General features: G+C 34.6%; 2 protein-coding genes across 2 annotated transcripts; both read left to right on the top strand.

Moving 5' to 3' along the window:
* Nucleotides 1-3271: 3271 nt before the first annotated feature.
* Nucleotides 3272-8718, top strand: LOC114725593 (protein DETOXIFICATION 46, chloroplastic-like). Its single transcript, XM_028912121.1, has 14 exons — nucleotides 3272-3735; nucleotides 3868-3962; nucleotides 4335-4443; nucleotides 4560-4615; nucleotides 4790-4845; nucleotides 5467-5605; nucleotides 5709-5846; nucleotides 5932-6000; nucleotides 6108-6218; nucleotides 6423-6551; nucleotides 7006-7083; nucleotides 8153-8224; nucleotides 8313-8375; nucleotides 8454-8718. Exons 1-14 carry the CDS (start codon nucleotides 3273-3275, stop codon nucleotides 8538-8540), a joined length of 1665 nt encoding a protein of 554 aa, XP_028767954.1. The 5' UTR covers nucleotide 3272; the 3' UTR covers nucleotides 8541-8718.
* Nucleotides 8719-19133: 10415 nt separating this feature from the next.
* Nucleotides 19134-24285, top strand: LOC114725592 (protein DETOXIFICATION 46, chloroplastic). Its single transcript, XM_028912120.1, has 14 exons — nucleotides 19134-19712; nucleotides 19864-19958; nucleotides 20523-20631; nucleotides 20796-20851; nucleotides 21110-21165; nucleotides 21722-21860; nucleotides 21958-22095; nucleotides 22181-22249; nucleotides 22322-22432; nucleotides 22574-22702; nucleotides 22818-22895; nucleotides 23209-23280; nucleotides 23376-23435; nucleotides 23788-24285. The coding sequence occupies exons 1-14, from the start codon at nucleotides 19220-19222 to the stop codon at nucleotides 23887-23889; spliced, it is 1707 nt and encodes a 568-aa protein (XP_028767953.1). The 5' UTR covers nucleotides 19134-19219; the 3' UTR covers nucleotides 23890-24285.
* The last annotated feature ends 147 nt before the right edge of the window (nucleotides 24286-24432 follow it).

Below are 24432 nucleotides of genomic sequence, written 5' to 3'. Positions count from 1 at the left end.
AATAAAGTGAAGCGAGACCCTTTTTTTTTTTTTGGGAAAATTGGTTAAAAGTTCCTCCTTTACAAATTAAGTAGGGAATGTGATTTGCAATGAATTTAAAAGTGTGAGCCTCTCAAATGTCAGTAAGTATGGTAAGAAAAGACTATATTGCCCTAATAGATACTAATTGCATATGATGGATCCTCACTTGCATATCACAGGTCCTAACTATATATGGTGAATACTTAGTTGCATATGGAGTCTTATTGCATATTACAGATCTTAATTACATATAGTTGACCTAAACTTGCATATTGCTGATTTTAATTACATATTGTAAATATCTAATTGCATATAGTGTCTTGTTGCATATCATAGATCCTAATTGCATACGATTGATCCCAAGTTGCGTATTGGTTATTTTAACTGTATATATGGATGTCTAGTTATATATGAGACGTTATTGCATATCATGAATCCTAATTGCATATGTGATATTACTGATCTAAAGTTGCATATGCTTAGTTCTAATTGCATATCGCAGATACGTAGTTACATATGAGATCTTATTGCATATTACTAATTCTTATTGTATATCATATATTCAAAATTGCATATTGCTGATTTTGATTGCATATATGCTACTTTGTTCACATCAAATTTCTTTATACAGTATTTATGAATAAATTCTTATGTACAAACTAACATGACGGAGGCAGAATCCGTCATATGCAATCAGTACTTGTAGATAAGAATTTGTTTATAAGCTCTGCACAAATTTTTTTTGTTCATGTAAGTAGCAATATATATATATATATATATGCAATTAGAATTAGCAATATGCAAATTTGGATTAATGATATGCGATTAGAATTCATGGCATGCAATAGGGTCTCATATGCAACTAGGCATTTGCAATATACAATTAGAGTCAAGCATATGCAACTATTAATCGGCAACATGCAATTATGATCTGTGATATGTAATCAAGTCTCATATACAACTAGGCATATAGATATGCAGTTAGGATCATCAATATGCATCTTCAGATCATTTATATGCACTTAAGATCTGTGATATGCAATAACAGACCATATGTAACTATGTATTCATAACATGCAATTAAAATCAACAAAATGTAAGTTTGGATCAATGACATGCAGTTAGAATCCATAACATGCAATAAGATCCTATATACAGCTAGGTATTCACTACTTGTAATCAGGATCTATGATATGCAAGTGAGGATCTGTTATATGTAATTAATATATGTTAGAGCAGTATGATATTTTCCTTACCACACTTATTAGTATTTGAGGAGCCTATACCTTTTTATTTGTTGCGGTTCTCATTCCCCGATTAATTTGTCAAAGAGGAACTTAGAATCAATTTTCCTCCTTTTTTTTCCCTCTGGGCCGAACAATACTTTGGTACGTTTTCAAAGAAACCGTTATTTAAAAAAAAAAATCGTCCAGACACGTCATGGGTTTTTTCCCCCTAAATAATCCAACAACGTGTTTGCGTTATTCCTAGTTTCTTTTGGGGAAGGGAACCGCTTTGAAGAGATGGGCCTTTCAATTAAAGAGGCAAAGACGGAAATATGGAGCCCCACAATCCAATGCTGTGTCAAAATCATAACCCATTATATTTATAAACATATAATTATACTGCTTCCAAGTTTTTTTTGACCAAAACTGCTTCCAAGTTCATCATTCACGTAACAGAACAGAACTTATTTTCCACCCTATGTGATTAAATGCACACAGATGATTCCACATGAATCATATGTCCCAGCAATTTTAAATGTGAGGACACGATTGACACTTTGCAAATAATAATGGGTGCATAGTTGATGGTATAACTGAAAAAGATAAATTAACGAAGCTTTTCATTTTTAGAATAATAAACGTTTTTTTTTTCCTTACTTTCATGACAATAATAACTTAATGAATAGTTTTGTAAGACAGTGATATGAAAGCTTTTTATGTTAAAAAAAAAAAAGACATGAAAGCTTTTTATAAATGATATGGATTCGGGCAATTAGTACCTCCTATTCTCACTGGGGAAAAAAAAGCTTTGGGACAAAGTTAAAAGTCCAAGATGGCAATGATATGGCACGAATGGAGGCATTATTAAAAAATTAAAAAAGTATTAATTCATTAATTTATTATTATACAATGATTATGGCATTGAAATACTTTTATTCTCACCAAATCCCAATGTACCTGCATTTGTTTGATTCCAAATGTTGATTCGGAAATGTTAGGTTACGTCTGAGAAGTGAGAAATATGATGGTGTGTTTGGGATAGCAGTGGCAGAAGTAGTTTTTTTTTTTCAATTTGACTTTTACAGAAGTCAGATTGAATAAAAGTCAGATAGAGTAATGTGATTTATGTTTAGATTGAGTTTTGAAAAAATGTCAGTCTGAGAAGCTGAAACTTGTTTGGATGATAAATGTAAAAATAAATTTGAATATAAAATGACTGAAAAGGACATATACTTTATTAAACAATATATATTTATTTTATATACTTATAATGTGATAATTGTAGAGAAAAATTAAAATTAATTATAAAAATAAAAATAGTTACTTTTTAAAGAATAAATAATTTATTTTTAAAAAATGATTTTATTATTCAAAAAATAATTGTTTAAATATTGAAAACTAATTGGCTGGATTAAAAAAAAAAAAAGAACTCACATAATGTATTCTCTCTCCTCCCTCACTCATGGGCCCCACGAAGGGTGTAGTGGAGAAGTTGCGAGCGGGAAGACGGAAAAGCTGAAGGCAGCAGCTTATGAAAAAAAAGTCCATTTCCCGTATAAGTCCATTTATTTTCACCGTGAATCCAAACATCTCTTTTAAATAAGAAGTTACTTTTTTCAGTTTTTACCAGTGGAGAAGTTAGTTTGAAGACCTTCATCGTGATCCCAAACACACTCTGGATATAGATTAATAGTGTATTTGCTTTAAAACACTTCCATGAATTCCTCTAAGGGGCTTAAAATCATTTTTAAAACCATAAAACACCCCCTAAGATCACAAGCCTGAGTTCGGTAAGCCACGCGCGTGATACCTGCGAAGTGGCTTTAAATTTGATGGCCGCGCGAGGGAAGAACGCAGGTTAGTTGGACGACAATGGAAACTTCAACGGCAACTTGGTTAACGACATCGTTCCCCAACCAACGCATCATTTAGTTGCTTTCCTTCACCGAACTCCATTTTCTTTCTTTTTCTTCTCCACCCACCCCACTCCTCCACACTCTCACGTTACAACTAAACCATAACATAATGCAGCTCAAATCCCTTTCACTCCCTTCCCCAATCCCCATTCGAAATCCTAATTTCCGACAATTATCTCAATCCTCTCTCCACTTCAACTTCTCCGACTCTCCCTCTCCAACCTCCGGTTTTCCTCTCAGTTTTCGCAGTGCGCCGTTGGAAACTCGTAATTGTAAGTTAGTAAGGTCTTTCATTAAAAACGGAGATGGAGTTTCTGGAAGCAATCCAGAAGCTCGGAGTAAGTGTAATTGTAGTTCCGAGTCAGTTTCGTGGTCCGAAGATGAAGAGGTGGCAGTGGAGGTTGATGTAAGCAAGAGACAGGCATCGACTAATCAGAGCATATTGTCGCAAGTAAAGGAGATTATCATGTTTTCTGGACCAGCCACTGGGCTCTGGATCTGTGCGCCGTTGATGAGTCTCATCTCAACCGCTGTGGTTGGTCGAGGAAGCTCAACTGAGCTTGCTGCTTTAGGTAGCATTTCAAAATGGCAACCCCTGGAACTTACTCCCTTTTCTTTTCTATATTTTTTTAGTGATTCGAAATGCTCAATGGTATAGGCAAAGATCGGAATTTAAATCCTATATTTTCACTAATGGTGAGCAGGGCCGGGAACGGTGTTTTGCGATAACATGAATCTACTGTTCATGTTCCTTTCCATTGCAACTTCAAACATGGTTGCTACTTCACTTGCCAAAGGGGTTAGTTCTTGGACCTCCGATGGATATAATGCAATACGTGATAATCCATGTGATGATATTAAGCTATAGCCAATGTCCTAATAACAAAAACTCATTCTCACTCCTATTCATGTGCCTTTTCCTGTACTATGCATCGGTCGTCGGGGGCTAGGGTGATCATTTTTGGGTCTTGGTCCTAAATATACAATGCAAGATGATTCTGCGTCATAATCTTCAATAATGTCTTATCTTATGCCGTTGCCACCCTGTCAATATTTTGCTGTGGTGAATAAACTCCAAGAGTTAAAATATGTGGAAATTACATGACGTGGACATTTTCTGTTAAATTCTGTACTGTACTTTCACCTGAGATGGTTGAACTAAAATATGCAGGACAAAGACGAAGTGCAGCACCAAATATCGGTTTTACTTTTTGTTGGCCTGATATGTGGAACCTTGATGCTTTTGTTTACTCAATTTCTTGGTGGATGGGCATTAACTGGTAAGTAATCCAGATGTTGTATTATCCAAATGCGCACAGATATATTATGAACATTAGTTATTTTCAGAAGTTAATAATGTTTTCTGGTGGGGAGGTCAATAATTTTTTATTTACAGTTTTTATTGGGCCAAAAAATATTCAAATTGTACCTGCGGCAAGCAAATATGTTCAGGTTTATTTCTTCTTTTTCATAAATCCTGTTTATTTCTTCACTGTTGATTCCCTTCCCTGTCTACATATACTTCCTATTCATGTCTCTAAACTTACGGCCTGACAGTGCATTTCACACCTAATTCTGAGGTTGATTTTCAGATATTTGACTAAAAAAGAGCATTTCTGTTGATAGATTCGAGGTTTAGCATGGCCTGCTGTTCTCTATGGACTGGTTGCTCAGAGTGCAAGGTGCGCCTCTTCTCATGTATTATTATTCATCGCATGGAACCCTGAAAACATGTAAAGATTGTTGTGTTATAATGATCTTTGAACATTATTTTCAACTATTTGTAAGATAATGTATCTCGGTGCTCTTTTATATGCAGTGGCAGAGAAGCATTACCTTTGCATGGTGCATCTTTCTCTTTAGCATCAATGTTTATCCAGTGAATTGCATGTTTTTTAGCAGAATTTCGCTTCATCACTAGAATATGATTTTGAAAATGTGTTCTTTCATGTCTAATCCCTTCTCAAACCGCAGTCTGACAAGCGTTGAAAACAAGTTTTCCCATGCACTTGAAAGGAGAAACTTTTTGTTATGAAGTAGCCTTCAAGAAGAATTTGACTTTATTATTGTTACATCTACTAATGAAAGGTAAAGGCAACCACGAGACTAGCCATCCTGTTCTATAAACGGCATAGACATTTGGTAGAATGCATTTTACTGTAGTTTTTAGTAGTGAAAATCCTCAATGTAAATTGCTGGTATCTACAAAGATGTTCTTTAGTAGATGAAGTTTTAGTTTAACCTTAAGCTGTAACTTATATTGTTATGCTGCATTCTGAGAAAATTTTGTCTCTGATCATTAGCCTTGGCATGAAAAATTCATGGGGACCTCTGAAGGCTTTGGTCATTGCCAGTGTTGTTAACGGCATTGGTCATATAGGCCTATGCAGTTTTTTTAACTATGGTCTTGCAGGTGCAGCATGGGCAACGCTGGCTTCCCAAGTACGTCAAATAAACATTTTTAACAAGATCTGGCCTGACGTTTTCTTTATTTTTATTCACTTTCTCATTCTTACAATAACCTCATTTGTCGGACTCCTTACAGATTGTAGCAGCCTATATGATGGTTGCAGCGCTAAACAAGAAAGGATATAATTCTTTTGCCATCTCAATACCATCACCCTCTGAATGTGTGCAAATATTTGGGATTGCTGCACCTGTATTTGTGACCATGTTCTCAAAGGTTAGCCTGATCCTGCTTGAATCTGTGTCTCTATTGGTTTCCATGTTGAAGATATACGCATCTGAAAACTTTTTAGTGTTTTTAGGTGGCGTTTTACTCTCTCATAACATATTTTGCTACAGCAATGGGTACTAATACGGTTGCAGCTAATCAGGTTAGCTTTACTCACAAAAGTGCTTATGGTTACTTCGTTTTTTGCCATAACTTTCTCTGGTGCAGGTCTATCCAATTAATATTAACTCTCAATCTACCAACAATTAGGTTATGATTCAAATGTACAGCATGTGTGTGGTATGGGGGGAGCCACTCTCTCAAACTGCACAGTCTTTTATGCCCGAGTTACTATATGGTTTCAGCCGAAGTTTGGTAAAGGTTAGTGAGGTTTGAAACTTCAAATGTATGTATAATATCTCACTGCATGTCTTAGTGAGTGACACTTGTCATATCGAACATTTTTTTGTCCTGAAAGTAGTTGTCTTTGTCCATGAAAACCATGACTTGATTTGTGTGCAGCATCTGGCTCTTAAATGGGCTCTGTTTGTCTATGTCCTCTAAAGGTTTTGCAACATCAAACAGGCTCAAAATCTGCTGAAGTCACTGCTGATTATTGGAGCTTTACTTGGATTGGTAATAGGAACAATTGGAACGTCTGTTCCTTGGTTTTTGCCGAATATTTTTACACCTGATCTTAACGTCATAGAAGAGGTTAGATATTCTGAACTTGTGGAACAATTATTGTCATCTGCTTTTCACATTTACAGTAATATGGCATTTCTCATATTAACAGTATGGCTAAAATATACATGGATAGACCAATTTTTGAAATAAGGTTCCTCCAAGGTTAATTAATTTCAAATTTCAGCCCACCATCAACTTTTGTTATAATCAACTTAATTAGATATAATCAGTCAACTTTTGTTACTTCAATAAATGATTGAAAACTTTACGGTATACAGTCCTGAAGTGAGGTATATTCGATATTTCTTTTTATAGACTCCAAATAGAGAGGACTGATATGAGGATATTATTTTATAAGGCAATGTAGCGATAATATTGATGTGATGAAATTTGATATCTGCAAAGAATTAAGTTCAATATGAGATCAAAGGACCATTTTCTTTATTTGGTCTTAATTGAAACTGAATTTCTATTAATGCAGATGCACAGTGTGTTGTTGATGTTCTTTGTTGCATTATTGGTGACACCCTGTGCTCACAGCCTTGAGGGTACCCTATTGGTATGTTAGACCTATTTTCTTATTTCCTTTTTGAATGTCCTTTGCTAATGATATAATCTTATCCTAAGAATGTTTTTTTCATCTCTTCTGTGAGTTTAAGGGGAAAAAAAATGAATTTTTTTCCGTAGGCTCTAGCCTTTCTTTTTTGGGTTCAATCCATAAGCGTCATGATGCACGTCCACATAAATGTCAAATAACAGATGTGACAAAACGGAATTTTATGCACAATGTCTACTTATTGCTGCCATTCCTATTTCATCCCTCCCCGATGTGCCACAAGTGTCGTGCTTAATGCGTATCTAGCCTATTTTTCTTAGTAAATGATGCATAAATTAAATTCCACGTTCGTGTATGGCAAAAAAAAAAATCCACGCTCAGAAGTAAACGAACCTTCAGAAAGTTTTTTTTTTTTTTTTTTTGGAATCGAAATGAATATATTAACAAAATGTACAAATAGCTTACAACGGTACAACATCTAAGCTACGGACCCTATAAAACTGGGGAGTTCACTAGCATTAGTTGTGTGATTGACAAGAGTACAAACAGAGATAATAATTTCCTCAGGGTTAGAGGATTCATTCATGAAAATACATTTGTTTCTATTATCCCATAATTTCCAGCAAGGGGTGCCAAAAAAGAGGCGCCAGTGAGTGCCCATGCACCTTGGGTTGAGGTTCCAAAGAAACCAGTCTTGGATGGGCTTTTGGAAAAATTCTTGAACGCGCGACTGTGGAATGGATTTCCTCCAGCAGGTGTAGGCAGTGGGACAGCGTCGAAAGATGTGATCTAGGTTTTCCAGTTCTGCATGGCGTAGTGCGCAAGTTCCTTCAGTGGCTATACTCCGTCTGATTCGTTCTTCATTGGTAAGGAGACGGTTTTTCATGGCCAGTCATAAGAACGTTCTGATTCGTTGTGATCCTGGCCATTTCCAGACCCAAGACCAATTTGTGCTTTGTTCAGTTGTCCATATTCCTTGATCTTCGTGATAAGCAGTTGAGACAGAGAAGTGTAAATATACCATGTTCAGAAAGTTTTTGTTCTAGGATAATGTTTTCTTTTGGATCCGCAGGCTGGGAGGGACCTTCAATTTATCAGCTTAACAATGAGTGGATGCTTCGGTCTCGGTGCCCTCTTACTATTGGTATGTGTATATTTAAGTCTTAAAGCGTGTCCCGAGTTCAATTCTGATGTATCTAGACTTAAATGGCCCTTTCCCTTTTATATTTCAGGCTGTGAGTACTAAAGGATATGGTTTGCCTGGCTGCTGGTGCGTTCTTGTGGGGTTTCAATGGGTAAAGATTGCAATATTTACACTTTATTTTTGGTTTACAATTAGGCCGAACCCTATCTAAATATGTAGGTCTTTTCAGGCTCGTTTCTTCCTTGCTCTATGGCGTCTTCTCTCTCCCAGTGGCATGCTCAACTCCCAGGAATTGGATAAATTGAAAGCTGCTTAGTTCAAATTCTTTATTCTCGTGCCTCCGAGTTTAAGGGAACTCCCATTGATCTAATCATGATCAATCGATCATTGTCATTTTTTCACCATTTTTTCCCCATTGCACGTGATGCTTGTACTGCTCGTTTTCAGCAATTAAACAAGTAATGAATAATTATCGAAGAGTGCCTTTATATCAATATATGGTTTTTATATAGTACCTCTTGTAAGAGACAATTGTGGGTTTGGAATTTGGATTTTATCCTAAATATAAAATCTCAACTTATTTTTTTACTCCTTCGGTCTTTAATATAAGACCCAATTCTTGAATTGGTTTTGGTCCTAAATATAAGGCCCATTTATCATATTTATCAATTTTTTTAAGTTACTCCCATGGATACTCCCTCAACAATAATCAAGTAGAAGATAGAGAGGGGTATTAAGAAAAATGATTATGGTGTTTTAGGAAAAATGTGTCACTTTTCTTATAAATAACTAACTTACCTAACTTCCTTAATCTAATCAAATTAGTTAAATGGATCTTATATTAAGGATCGGAGGAGTAATATTTTTTCAAAATATTTTTATTAATTATAAAAATTCCCACGAAGGATATCCAATAAATACATGCTGAAAAATAAAATTTCATCAGAGAATAATAAGATACAGAGCTACGGAACAAAAGTCGAGAAATGGGCGTTTCCTCCATCTGCCGATTATTAGGGGCTTTTTTATCCAGACACGACAAACAGTAAAAATATTTACTCAGATACTACACTTGAAATCGTTCAGACAGTGAACGAGTTTAAATTTGTACAGAAGTTGTTCAAGCCAAAAACGACTTCAGTGGGACCCACATCCAAAATATGAAAGTTGTTCTTGGTCTGAACAACTTCAGTGGGACCCACATCACAAAATAAAAGTTGTTCTTGGTCTGAACAACTTCAGTGGGACCCCCTATATACATTTGTCTTACACTCCATATGGGTTCCATGCGTTTTCAGCTTTTTTATTTTTTGACCAGATTATTTCTGCCTTTTCCAGCCACACGCAAAGTGTTCCTTCCTTCCCCAAATATTCCCATCAATGTAGAGTAGTCATTCAATGTCTCTCACGCGTGAGTACTTTGTTTTTGCATGTGAGTGTATAGTATGAATTCTATTTATATAAGATATTCGCCATTCCCACTCATCAGAAGGCTTCTCTTCACTTCTCACATTCTTCTTTCTCTATGTGTAAGGCATTCCCGTGAAGTAGGTAAATACGTTTTATCTCAACTTCAATTCTTCATACAATTCAATTCTTCTTTCTCTATATATAAGGCATTTCGCGTGAAGAATTGAATTTTATCTGCAGGTCCTTCAGTTCTTCTTTCTCTTTCCACAATTTCACGTGAAGTTGGTGGTGTGTGTGGCCTTGCAAATATTGTATACGTTTTATCTCAACTTGAGGCTTAATTTTCTTCTGATTAAGGTACATTCTCTTGATTATTATTTTTTTAAAATTTTGATATGTATTTTGCTAAATGATGGATAAGAATTTTATATTTAGTCATTTTTACATGTTGAGTTTGTTTTAATTAAAAAAATGTAGACATATAATTAATTGTCATATAAAATAAATTACAGTTTATTTTTTTATAATCTGATTAAATATATATCTTTTTTTTAGTAGATAGTGTTTGAGTAAATATGTAGTCAAATTAAATATGTATTTAGTTAGATAATATTTGGTTGTGAGCATGGTAATCAAACTTCTCCTATGCCAGTCAATACGTCATGAAAAATACTTAAATATTTAAAGAAAAATTGATGGAATAATATTCCCCACTCATAAAATTTTAATATACAACGATAAAATTATTTTTGTTAAAATTACGTAAAATTCATATCAAAGCATGCGTAGAAGACAGTTAAATTATTTAACTATAAAAACCTTTAAAATATTGAAAATCCAAATCAGTAGTCCAAGTTATAATTTTTATTAAATTTATAATTATTTTATTATTTGATTATGCATAGTGACTTCATGTATGAATTTCATAAATTCGAGTTTACATACCTGTCACGAGTTTACTTAAACTCGTGAGTTTGACAACCCCGGTTGTGAGCTTAGTCTAGTCTTGTATCTAGCCAATGAAAGCTAGCACTAAATGGTGTCAAAATTTCCCTAATAAAAAGAGTACTGATGGTGGGGTTAATAATAATGAAAGAAAGGAGTTTTTTTTTTGTTGGAAAAATTAGAGAGGAGGACCTAGAGAAAGCAATATTTATTAAAGAGGATCTTAAAAATTATAATTATTTAGACAGACCAAATAATAAATTATAAATTTAAAAAAATCACTTAACAGTAATAGCTAATTGTTTCGTCATATTAAGTAATTATAATTTTTAAATAACTAGTGTGAAATAGTTATTAACATTTATTTTTGTTTTCAATCATAAGGATTTTTTTTGGGGTCACTTAAACGGTACCTAATATAAAATTACACAAGTACATTTATTATAAGCTTATTATTATTTAATGTAAATTTACCTTTATGTGTTAACTAAAGTATATATCTCATCAAAAGCATTTATTCGCAATATAGAAATTAGAGGCTGCAAGGAATATGATTATTCTTTAATAATATAGATAAATTAAAATTGAACATTTGAAGTATGAAGTTGGGACCAGGAGAAAAATGAAGCAGAGGCAATTTTTTTGAATAAGAAATATTTTCAAATTAATTTATTTAATCAAATATTTATCTAATTTAGTCATTAAAATTATCCAATAATGGAACATAAGTTAGAAAAAATTTAGGAATGTAGTTGTGGGAGAATTTAATGTTTTTAAATATATTTAATCCTTCTAAATACTTATAGTTTTTAAGATCCTTTTTGATAATAAAACAGAAGTAATGATTTTAGCTAATTTTTTAATAATATTTAATTATAATATATTTTTTGAATAAAATGGAATGAATAGAAAATTATTTATTTAATATATTTGAAATATGTAATTTATATTATTAATTTTATATTGATATATTAGAATTTATAATAAAATTTTAATATGTAACGTTTATTTTTAATTGAAATTATTTTTTAATTTATTCTAAATATTTTTTATGATTGATGTTCCACAGTCGTTGTTCATTAAAAGATATTACAGGTTACTATCTTACTTAAAAATGTAAATAAGTTTCTTAATAAATAGCCTAATTTTTGTAATTGTAAATAAATGATTATTCTACTACTTTATTTTAAAAAATATATACATAATTGAATTAAAAAATAATGATATTATGGAGTTAATTTAGTTTTACAATTCATTTTTGTTTAATTACTAATTATAATGTATTATTTAGGAAGCAGAATGGATCATAGAAAAGAGTTTGTGTGTATATTTGCAAATGGATGAATTTTTAATGGCCCGGTCGGTGCAACATTTGAGTGTGATAGAGCGAAAGTAGTGAAAGTTGATCCAAATATTATATTGGATAGATTGAAGGAAGTTATTGGACGAAAACTACAACTTCCTCCCAATGGAATTGTGACAAATCTAGTGTACAGATATCCTACGTGCATAAATCCACCACAATACCAAGCATGCAGTCTAGAAGATGATTCGGATGTACAACAAATGTGGCAAGTGAACCGTCGATTCTCAACTCAGTTAACATGTGCAGAGTTGTATGCCAATATAGGTGACTTGGAAGATGTTGGTCATATTGAATCACAACTAATGGACAAAAATGCTGGAAATACTCTTCCATCAAGTAGCAATCAGCTGAACATTATAGAAGAAGAATCCATGTTTAGCGATTAGATGGCAAATCTTCACCCATTTGAACTTCCCCAAGATGGTATCAACAATGGGTCATCTTGCTCTGTTCCTCAAATGGAAGATACTATGGATGAATTTGAGGACGAAGATCAATATGATTCTTATTTAAATATTGGTGATGGGAATGATCATGATGACAATGATGAGCATGACGAGATCAACCAGGATAATGAGCTAGCATCTGCTTTCTTCTCGCATATTAATGTTGAGTCAGCTATGGCTCTTGAGTTCAGTGAATTAGAAGAAATTCCACCTTTAAGTCAAAATGAAGAGTTACATATCGGAAAGATGTTTAGCAATGTTCGTGCTTTGAGACGTGCGGTCAAGTTATACTCTGTTCGAGTTCATCACACATTCAATGTCTATTATTCATGTAACAAGTATGAAGAATATCGATGCATTAACTATGGTGAAAGCTGCAATTGGAGAGTAAGAGCTTGTAAGAAGGAAAACAGAAACTTTGGCAAATTACAAAATATGGGGGGCCCCACACATGCTTAAGCACATCACTAACTCAAGACCATCCAAAGTTAGATGCTGATGTTATATCATCTTGTATCATAGCAATGGTAACTGATAAGCCAGATGTGAAAGTATCTCAAATTATAGAGAGGATACAATCCATGTTTGGTTATATAGTGTCATATAAGAAGGCTTGGAATGCAAAACAATTAGCCATTGCCGTTGCTTTCGGGAATTGGGAGATCTCATATTCCTTACTCCCAAGGTGGTTGGCCGCAGTACAACACTTCATGCCTGGATCATACGTACAATTTTCAAATTAACAGTGCTCTCAAGTCAATGCGAATGGGGAACCAGTTGAAATGTTTCGCTGTGTGTTTTGGGCATTCAAGCCATGCATTGATGCCTTTCCACATTTGAAGCCCATTATACAAGTTGATGGAACATTTTTATATGGAAAGTATAGGGCACGTTACTAATGGCTATATCACAAGATGGTGACAGAAATGTTGTGCCGCTTGCATTTGCGGTAGTTAAAGGGGAGACAAGATCAGCTTGGACATGGTTCTTATACCATGTGTGTCATTGTATTGTAAAAGATAGAATAAAAATTTGTTTAATTTCAGACAGACATCGTTCAATTTTGGCTGTAGTTTCTGATCCTCAACATGGATGGCAGCCACCACATGCACATCATGTTTTTTGTCTACGTCATGTGGCCTCTAATCTTCACAAAGCACATGGAACAAATTGGCTAAAAGAGAAATTTATAAATATTGGTGAGATTTCTTGTTTTTTAATGATACAATAACTTTATAATTTTATGATTATTTTTAACAAGTTAATAATTACTTGTAGGGTATGCGTATGAACGTCATGTTGTTGACCAACAATTAGTAGAGATAGTATTGCAACATGCATCTGCTGCTAGATGGATTGGAGCCATCCCCAAAGAAAAATGGTCACGTGCATATGACATTGAAGGTCGACGTTATGGACACATGACAACTAACCTTGTAGAGTGCATGAATGGTGTATTCAAAGGTGTTCGAAGTCTACCCATAACTGGTTTAGTTAAAGTGACCATGTATAGAGTTAACAACTACCTCCGTGTTTTATAAGAGACGAATAACCGAATTACGTTGATCAAAGCAGTGTGAACAATCAATGTGTTATAAGTTCCATGCCCTCAGAGTATGATGAGTTAAATTATTAGAGAGTAACAGAATGTGTGAATTGAGACATGTTAGGTCAACCAACAAGTAGAGACTTTTAAGTATATATAGGAAGTCATAAGCACCAAATGTCTCTTATAATAAGGAACAGAGGGAGTATTTTGTAAAGCGTGCCCAACAAGTTCATGCGCAAATTGTAGCTGGTTAAAGTGTTTTCTGAGACACTAACAAAGAAGTTAGACATAGTAACACAAGGTGCATCTGGATGTGTTGTTCGACGGTTTGATAGAATATCACCATCATTTGAGGTTATGGAGCCATACAATATTCAACTTCGTCAATTTCGTCGTTGTTGCAAGGTTAACTTGATGATAGAAATGTGATTATGGAGAATTTCAAGCAGAAAAGTTTCCATGTATGCATGCTTTTGCAACTTGCTCACAAGTAGGCATTAACCATTTGCAATATGTTGATCCTGTTTTTAGGTTAGAAACCATGCAAATGGCTTACAGTAACAACTTTCATCCAATAGGAGATAAGGACTTACTGGCCGCAAATTGATTGCCCTACTCTAATACCTGATCCATCAATGATTAGAGATAAAGGCCGTCCTCGTTCAGTCGCATACGTAATGAGATGGATTGGACCATACCCAACCCACCCAACAAATGTGGATTATGTAGACAAATTGGTAATCGCTCTACTTGTCCTCAAAGTGTGGCATCCAAACAATAAATTATGTGTTTTGCTTATGTAAAAAGAAAATTATACATATGAAGATGAAATGTAAATGGTTTTTGTAATTTTTTATATTATGTGAATATTTATTTGTTATGTTGTGTTTAGATATTTGAAAATGGCACAATATCCAGAAGAAGTCATTAACCCTGGTCCAGAGGATAACTCACCTTTATACTTACAAACTCAACATATTTCGCAACAAGTTTGGAATGAAAATGTAAGTAATCTCTCTTAACTACTACTTATTAATTCTATGCTTTAATAATAACTTTTTTTTTAAATTTTCTCTATAGGTTTCTCGAATCCTACACACTAGACGAGTCATGCATGCTAATCGAATGATTGAGCCACCCAATCAGATACTTGAATATCTTAGATTAGCTGGATTTATGGTGTTGCGAGGGTAGGGCAATTTGATTACGACCGGAGTTTGGTCTCAGCCCTTGTTGAGAGGTGGCGTCCTGAGACTCACACATTTCATACTACACGTGGAGAGTGCACAATAACATTAGAGGATGTTGCTATACAGTTAGGCCTTCCTTGTGTAGGAATGCCTGTCATTGGAAAACTGACTTTAATCGGCAAGATGTTTTGTGAATGGCTTCTAGGGGTTAGACCACCTGCAGATAGAATACTTGGACAACGACTACTTACGAATTGGTTGGAAGAGCACTTTAATCACTTACTTGATGATGCAGACGATGTACAAGTTCAACAATTCACTCGTGCATATATTCTCAGGTTGATTGGAGGATATCTCATGCCAGATAGATCGTGTACTAGGGTGTATTTGATGTACCTTCCACTACTTTATAATCTAGAAGAAGTTGGAAATTTTAGTTGGGGTTCAGCAGTTTTAGCTCACCTGTATAGAGAATTATGTAATACTACTAATCCAACTGAAGATGGGATTGGAGGGTGCTTATCATTATTACATTTATGGGCATGTGATCGTTTTCCTATGCTAGCACCACAACAACCTGTATCTCTAGATCCACAATCTAATATCTACCCTCTCTTACCTCCTTTGGGTTTCAGGTATGCCAAAATCACTCAACAAATATTTCATATGTACTTATTATTGAAATTTCACAAATCTTAACACTACTTTTTTGGGTTGTTGATAATGCTAGATGGAAAAATGTAGCACAAAATCCTTGTCCAAGTGTCACATCCTTACGCCAATATAGGAGTCTTCTTGATAGAATGACCGATGATGACATAATTTGGCAGCCATATGAATCTTCTGAAGTGCACCAATTGATTCCAGAATATTGCTTGGCAACACCTGAAATTTGGCTTGCTTCAGTTCCTCTAATATGTTTTCATATTATAGAATGGCATCACCCTGATTGTGTACTAAGACAATTCGGTCGTCAACAACCTATTCATTTCATGCCTGTTCATTTAGGAAATTACCATACAATACAGCTACGTGGCAGAATAAGCACAAATTGGACTGAAGAATACTCAAACTTCATTGAAGCATGGAATAGATGGCCACATGCAGTTGTTGATGCTCCTCTGGCACTTGGTGAACTTGATCGAACATCTGAGTACATGCAATGGTATTGGAGACATACAAGACGATGGATCCAACGTGTTAGTGGTGATACTGGCTATGTGGTAAGGTTTTTTTAGTTTTTTCTGATCAATATCATCATTTTCTTTTATACGAAATTTTTTCAAACCTAATGTTTTATTTATTTCAGGCTGACATAGCAGAACAGTTATATAGGCTAACAATTAATTCTCGTTCAACATGCTCTGATTGCATTGATTATCGAGAAAGAGTTGCTCGAGACTAGCGTAACATCTTACTTGCAGTTAGAGAACAACGGTTTAATATGAATTCTCAACCAGCTCCACCACCAGTTGAGCTACCTCGTCCACAAATTCCTCGAGATAGACCAAGCAAACGGCGAGGCGGTTACTTGTCTACTCAGCCACCAATTGTAAATGAAAATTTAAGTGAACAAGAGCCTCAAAATTTTAGTCATTCTGATAACATACCAGTCTCATCAAGCCCTATCACCTCTTCCAATCCAACTCATTTTTACCCTCATCACATGCCATCATCATCAACATTATCCCATTCTGACTCACCCAATCCTCCTCAATTTCAGTCATTCATGTCCTTATTTGATGATTCTGCATTATTTATCGATCAATATAACACTTCTTCTTTTGAGCAAGGTGGTCCATCAAATGAAGCATTTGTCACCCCTCGACAATCAATTTCTTTAGCCGAATCACCTTGGTTTGATTTAAATACGTCAACTACGCAGACAAATGAGACATTAGATCAAACTCAAGAAGTAAATATACAACAACGGCCACAACGTGCGCGGAGGAGACCAAGATGTGGCACGGGGAGTCATTATTTGTGAGGTAAATTAATTCTTATTTTTGTTCATGTCAATTTAATTGTTATTTGTTATTAATTTTATAACATTTAATCATTACTTATTTTCTTTAATCACTTTTTAATTAATATAATATTAATTATTACTATTATCATTATATAATTATTAACTCATTATTCTAATGATATGACCATTATTAACATCCTTGTAGGAATATTTATGTGGTGAGAGATTGTGAAGAAGTTGTTCAGATGCTGGTGAAATTTAAAAGTTGTTCACACCAAGATGAATTTCAGCTAGACGGAAGACAAGGTTTATTGGAGGAATTGCTCTTACTGAGATGAATTTTAAAAGTTGTTCAAGCCAAGATGAAGTTCAGCTGCATGGGAACCAATGTTCATTGAAGAAATTGCTCTTATTAAGATGAACTTTTAAAGTTGTTTAAGCCAAGAACAACTTTGAGTGTAGTATTTGGGGAAATAATTCCCACTATGTAGTATTTGAAGAATTTTTTTTCCCTGTTTGCAGCGTTTTGCTAAAAATTCCCTAAGTAACACAAAACTGGGTCTGATTACAAAACCCAAAACATGCAAAACAAAAGCCCCTTTCACTCCGTTAAGTGAGGAGAAGGCTTATGATGAGTGGGAATACATTATTAACTTTCGACTAGAAACTAAGGATCAAATAAAATGTAAATCTGACGGATTTTTTTCTAAAAATTCTTGGAGGAGATTATCATATTTCTACAATTCAATTAGATGTGAAATCTAGAAATTTCCTCAATATACTATTTATTTTTAATAAATCTATAATTAATATCTAATTAATATTAATTAATTATTAAAAACAGAATTAATTAAATATAAATAATATTAAATAAATAATAATAATATTCTATTTATAATTTTAGAATTTTAGTTATAATTTTGGAATAATTAAATAAAAAGAATGCCGAATGCCTTATATAAGTAGAATTCATACTATACACTCACATGCAAAAACAAAGTACTTACGCATGAGAGACAAGGAATGACTACTCTATATTGATGGGAATATTTGGGGAAGGAAGGAATACTTTGCGTGGGGCTGGAAAAGGCAGAAATAGTCTGGTCAAAATATGAAAGCTGAAAACGCATGGAGTGTAAGACAAATGTATATAGTGGGTCCCACTGAAGTTGTTCAGACCAAGAACAACTTCCATTTTGTGATGTGGGTCCACTGAAGTTGTTCAGACCAAGAACAACTTTCATATTTGGATGTGAGTCCCACTGAAGTCGTTTTTTGCCTGAACAACTTCTGTACAAATTTAAACTCGTTCACTGTCTGAACGATTTCAAGTGTAGTATCTGAGTAAATATTTTTATCTTATAGCATCTGAGTAAATATTTTTACTGTTTGTCGTGTCTGGATAAAAAAAGCCGTTATTAGGCCACAGTAACAGTAAGCAGCCAAACCAACATCTTCCTTCCCACTAGAGTTTGGACTCTTGCGTCTTAACTTTTATCTGATGGTTAGCGCTTCTACCTCTCGTACTAAGTGAAGGAATAAATTGATCTCGATAATTTCTTATATCCAGGATAAATATTTTGTATTTTCTCTGATCATAAATATAAGAGTTACTTAACTAATTTGAGTAGATTAAAAGAATAAATTAAGTTAGTTAGTTATTTATAATAAATAAGTGTTGTCTTTCTCAAAATATCTTTACAAATTAAGTATATTGGTCAAAACTATTATTATTAGAAGGATTACTTTAGAAAAAAATACATAAATATAAGAAATAAAATAGATTAGAGTCTTATATTTAAAATCAAAATAAAAATTAAATAGGATCTTATATTAAGAACTAGAGTTAGTATGAGATAAAACCCTTCTTTCTGATATAAATTTTATATTTTACAGTGATAATAATTAATGATAATTTTATAAGATAATTACATTTTATATTTTATATTTTACAGCGCGTAAAATATTACAGCTTCATCGTTTGATTTCTCAATCAAAAGGGCGTCAAATTTTACCGTCAAGAAAAGACGCGGACCGCTTCTCGTCTTCCGTTTCCCCTCCCTCCATTTTTTCGTCACCTCGTTTGTGTTTCGCTCCTTGACTGCCAAACAGAAACAAAAATGGCATGCAAACTCCTCCTACCTCAAACTCACTTTCTCCAAAACCCTCGCCGAAAGAATCCGTGTACATCATCACCTCCTCAGTCTTATACTACCTTGTCGACCAATCGCCGACTTCTCTATAAATTTGCACCTTCCTTTCACGCTTCTGCTTTCCCTTCAAATTTGTGTATTAAAACTTCGAGGACGCATCGCTATTGGTTCGTGCCCTCTTGCGTTAATAGGACTCAAGAACTCATTGATGATGGCCTCGAAACTTCACTTGAAAATGAAGATCAAGTGGAAGAGAATTCTCGAGGGCAAGAAGGCGAAGATGAAATGCTGGAGAAGATTGAGAAGCAGGAACTGGCCGACCAGAGTATATGGGCACAGATGGAGGGAATAGTCAAGTTTACTGGCCCGGCAACGGGACTTTGGATATGCGGACCTCTAATGAGTCTCATTGATACAGCTGTTATTGGTCAAGGAAGCTCGATTGAACTTGCTGCATTAGGTACTAAATCCTGGTGCCGCCACTTTATGATAAATTCGACATAGTTGTGTGATGTTAGTTCTAATTATATTACGGGATATAACTAATTTAGCTAATATACCGTTTGATAGCTAAATATACATTGTTCTTGCTCTTAATTTTCCATGAGCAGGCCCCGCTACAGTTGTTTGTGATTACATGAGTTACGCGTTCATGTTTCTCTCGATTGCTACTTCTAATATGGTTGCTACTGCTCTTGCTAAGCAGGTTAGTTTCTTAATTCTGAAAAAGCGGAACTATTTCTTCTCCGTTACAATTGATTAATGCCTATTTGTAAATTAAACAAAGGGTTTGGTTGTTAGGAGCAGCATGTGTGATTGTACGAACTTAACTGGGGTTCTTCTGTCATAAATTTTGGTTAATATATTTGGAAGCAAATGTTTTTAATCTAGGATGGTTGTTTATGAGGACCGAAACAGAACAGTCTCCTATTTTGGTCATGAAGGACGGTTTTGGTATTCTAATATTCTGTACATGTCACTAAAAACCTGCAATAGATTCCAGAAACAGTATTAGGAATAATAAATAAATTTACTCTAAATTTCCCCAACCTTGACTGGAGTGGCTGGTCTTGAGCAAGATATTAATAGATGGGAGAATATGGTAACAGGAGAGAATAATTTATCCATGCCACAGTTTGTGTATAAGGACAATAAGGGTTTAATGTGTACCGTTAATAATGAGTCAATCCAGTTTTTAATGCGCCTTATCTATCAGTTGGTGTATTTACAGGACCTTACTTCAATTTGCTGAGTATATTTATTTTTGTAGGATAGGGAAGAAGTACAGCTTCACATATCCGTCTTGCTTTTTGTTGGCCTAGCTTGTGGCTTGGTGATGCTTTTGTTTACACGATTATTTGGGGCAGCAACACTCACTGGTACTGAATATTTTACTTGTATTTATGTCCATGGAAGGTTGAGGATTTACTTAGCTTAGTTATTTTTTGCTCTTCGTAATTCCCATGACAGTATTTTGCTTATGCAGAAAAGGTTGCAGAGCTAATGCAATGACTGACGAAATTTTTGTCTACGCCTTTTTCAGCTTTTAGTGGGTCAAAGAATTTACATGTGGTGCCTGCGGCAAACACTTATGTGCAGGTTTTTTTAATATTCTTGTTTTTTTTTTTTATTCAAAGAAAAGCCGCAATTTATATTCTTCAAAATTTAACAAATTATTTAACGTTTCTCAGATAGAAGTAATTGGAGCCTTCAATTGTCATTCTCGTTTCTCATGATATTAGACCAGGGCATCATATATAGCTATTTTATAATCACTGTCTCTGAAAATAATAAAGCTATGATTTTCTGCATTGCTTAATTTGCTTCAAACTAAACAGAAATTTCTTTTGTTATTAGATTCGAGGCTTGGCATGGCCAGCCTTACTTGTTGGATGGGTTGCTCAAAGTGCTAGGTGAAATAATGCTCTCTACTTCTCATGCGTTGTCATCTGAAACACTAGATTGCAGCTTCTTCACAATTTATTTATTTATTTATTTTTTAAATATGAGATACTGCAATTGTTATTCTACTCCGTTTGTGTAATTGTTTATATTAATTTGGTTGAGCCTTCAGTTTGGTGATAAAGTTTCTGTCAATATTTATGTGAAAACTCTTGGCTAAAAGTTTTTTCGTGGAAAATTCTAAGAAGGTAATGCTTCTTAGACAATTTACCCCTCAATTATTTGAAAATATGTAGCAGTATCCGTCTTAACTTGAAAATGTGTATTTTTAACTCTCTGGCTTCTTATACAATACTTTCCGTTTCTTTAAGTTCGCCCCTTTGTGCTTTTTAGCCACACATGACTTTTTCTCTCCTTGGTTTTTCCTTCCTTTTTTAAGGCTGTCTTGAAGTTTCTCGTTACCCTTAGCAATTCATGTAATAGATGAGATCTTTGCTCGAGTAGGCAAGTAAAACATCAGCTTCTCAATTGAATCCACTGTTCTGATATTATTACCCTCTCTTACAGTCTTGGCATGAAAGATTCCTGGGGACCCTTGAAGGCTTTAGCTGCTGCTAGTGTTATAAATGGCATTGGTGATATAGTTTTGTGCATCTTTTTAGGCTATGGCATCGCTGGGGCTGCTTGGGCTACGATGGCTTCACAAGTAAGCTGAACATTGTGATATATAACTGCCATATATTACACCACATGTTCCAAATTTTCTCAAACTAGTACACCTTTTCCTGTTGGCTTGTTTCTAGGTTGTTGCTGCATACATGATGGTTCAGACTCTAAATGAAAAGGGATACAATGCATTTGCCTTCTCCGTACCTTCAGCCCAGGAAATTTGTACAATACTTGGGCTTGCCGCTCCTGTGTTTGTAACAATGATGTCAAAGGTTGCATCAATTATTTAACTCATTTTAATGACTTTTTCTGGCCTTAACACACAATTCTTGTCTAAGTGAGACTTTTGATGTTTAGGTGGCTTTCTACTCGTTGCTTATATATTTTGCCACATCAATGGGCACACATACAATGGCTGCTCATCAAGTTAGTTTGACACATTCTCTGATTTTGTTACGGCAAATTAGTACTCCAGGGCATTCATAACTTTTACTTCAGGTCATGGTTCAAACCTTCTGCATGTGTACAGTATTGGGTGAGCCTCTCTCTCAAACTGCCCAATCATTTATGCCTGAATTGATATATGGTGTCAGTCGGAGCTTGGAAAAGGTTAGAACCCCCCTCCTAAAAAAAAAAAAAAAAAAACCACCGACCTTTTATTTTTCTTTTGACCTTTCTGCTGATGATGTGTTAGAATTCTCTATATACTTTTTTATTCAACAGTTTCCTGAATTTTCATAACATCAACAGGCTAGAATACTTCTGAAGTCTCTTGTAATAATTGGAGCTACATTCGGATTTCTGTTAGGGATTGTTGGAACATCAGTTCCGTGGCTATTCCCCAATATTTTTACACCTGATCAGATGGTTATCCAGGAGGTCAGTGCTTGTACTTCAAACTTTAGATGGTTGTCTCATGAGTATAAATATAATTTACACTATGTGAGTTGATGTAAACGGTAATATTAACCCCTTGTGAGCTGGGGACATACAGATGCATAAGGTGCTGATTCCATACTTCATAGCACTAGCTGTGACACCGCCTACCCACAGCCTTGAAGGAACCTTGCTGGTATGTTCAGTTTACATAAACTTGCACTTCCAGAGTTGTTATATCTTGGAACTTCCTCTTCTAAATGTCTTGTGTACATTTTTTGGGTTTGCATGAAACTTTCTCAACTGAGTTATGTTGTTCCAACATCGATGAAATTAAATCAATGCTTTTATGGTACGATGTCAGAGCACAATCTTTTTTCGATAGCGTCAGACCATAAATATAACATGCATTTCATAATTGTTTGATGAATCTCTCCAACCTGCATTTCATTACTGTTCATTGATACAGCAATTGTTTGAGCAGCTTCGAGTTGTATTTGTTTATGCAGGCCGGACGGGATCTAAGATTTATAAGTCTGTCAATGAGTGGGTGCTTTACTTTAGGTGCACTTGTATTAATGGTAGCAACCCCTTCTTGGTCTCCTTTTATGCAGTCCTTTTATTGATCTAGTTCATTTTGCCTTAACGTCTGATTCCCCTTAATGGCAAATGCTAGATATTGAGCGGCAGATATGGCTTGCAAGGCTGTTGGTTTGCACTCGCAGGATTTCAATGGGTAAGCTGGGATTCCATCTTGCATCAAGTACAAGTATTTTTCCGGTCTTTAATATAGGACTTAATTGTCGAGTTGATCTTGATCCTAAATATAAGATATATTTCTTATAGTTATCAATTTTTCTTAAATTACGTCTTTTGATATTCCCTTAAACATCATCAAGCAGGAGAAGGAGGGAGGATATTAAAGAAAATAATTATAGTGTTTTAGGAAAAACACGTCATATTTCTTATAATTAATTAACTTAGTTAATTTTCTTAGTGTAATCAAATTAGTTAAATAGGTCTCACATTAAGAATTGGAGGAGTATTGTTAATTACATTATAATTTTAAATTATTTTATGATCTGCAGGCTCGGTTTTCAATTGCCCTCCAGCGCCTTCTTTCTTCCAATGGCATGTTGTACTCTGAAGAATTTGGGCAGCACAAGCAGCAAAAGCTGAGGACTGCATAGTTTAAGAGTTCAGTTTAATATTTATAATTCATGACACACCTCCATAGGGATAGGAAGTAAAAGGACTTGCATTCCGTGTATGTATCAGATGAGAGGAGAATGCATATGTTTTAAAAGCCAGAGCTGATCTTTCTTCCCCTTTTATATTTCTTCTTTTAAAGCAGGATGCGGTGCAGACAATTTAAATGCTTCAGTATTCCGCTTGTTTTAGACTCGCAACCCTGCCTAGATTTTCATACTCTGGCGTGGCCGTGTGATATCCACTCATTTTTGTTCTTTTGGTGTTTTTGGTTGGGGGGGTGGTTGGAGTGTCCTTTTTCCACCTACGTGGGTCATGTAATTATGCAATGACATTTCAACCATTAAAATGATTAACTATTTGGGATTTTTTACAAAGTGTTCTATTTATTCAACTGCGTCTGTGTGGAGGCAGAGATTTTTTTTTTTTTTACCTTGTTGCAGGCCTCATGAATTTCCTTGTTATTGTTACTTAACAGAGCTTTTCACAATTTTTTTAAGCTGCAAAGGAACGTATTGTCAAGT

Source organism: Neltuma alba, unplaced genomic scaffold (assembly GCF_004799145.2).
Source record: "Neltuma alba isolate B1F8T4 unplaced genomic scaffold, ASM479914v2 tig00012256_pilon, whole genome shotgun sequence".
Lineage (NCBI taxonomy): Eukaryota > Viridiplantae > Streptophyta > Magnoliopsida > Fabales > Fabaceae > Neltuma > Neltuma alba.
Note: the sequence above shows the minus strand (reverse complement) of the source record. Positions and strands in the feature narration are given on the sequence as shown.

Excerpts from the sequence above, each read along its gene's own strand:
- LOC114725593 (XM_028912121.1), top strand. The coding sequence starts at position 3,273 with ATGCAGCTCAAATCCCTTTCACTCCCTTCCCCAATCCCCATTCGAAAT. Across the intron at positions 5,606-5,708 it reads GGGCAACGCTGGCTTCCCAA|ATTGTAGCAGCCTATATGAT; the intron begins GTACGTCAAATA and ends GACTCCTTACAG. Across the intron at positions 6,552-7,005 it reads ATCTTAACGTCATAGAAGAG|ATGCACAGTGTGTTGTTGAT; the intron begins GTTAGATATTCT and ends CTATTAATGCAG.
- LOC114725592 (XM_028912120.1), top strand. The coding sequence starts at position 19,220 with ATGGCATGCAAACTCCTCCTACCTCAAACTCACTTTCTCCAAAACCCT. Across the intron at positions 21,166-21,721 it reads TGGGTTGCTCAAAGTGCTAG|TCTTGGCATGAAAGATTCCT; the intron begins GTGAAATAATGC and ends CCTCTCTTACAG. Across the intron at positions 22,433-22,573 it reads TCAGTCGGAGCTTGGAAAAG|GCTAGAATACTTCTGAAGTC; the intron begins GTTAGAACCCCC and ends TAACATCAACAG.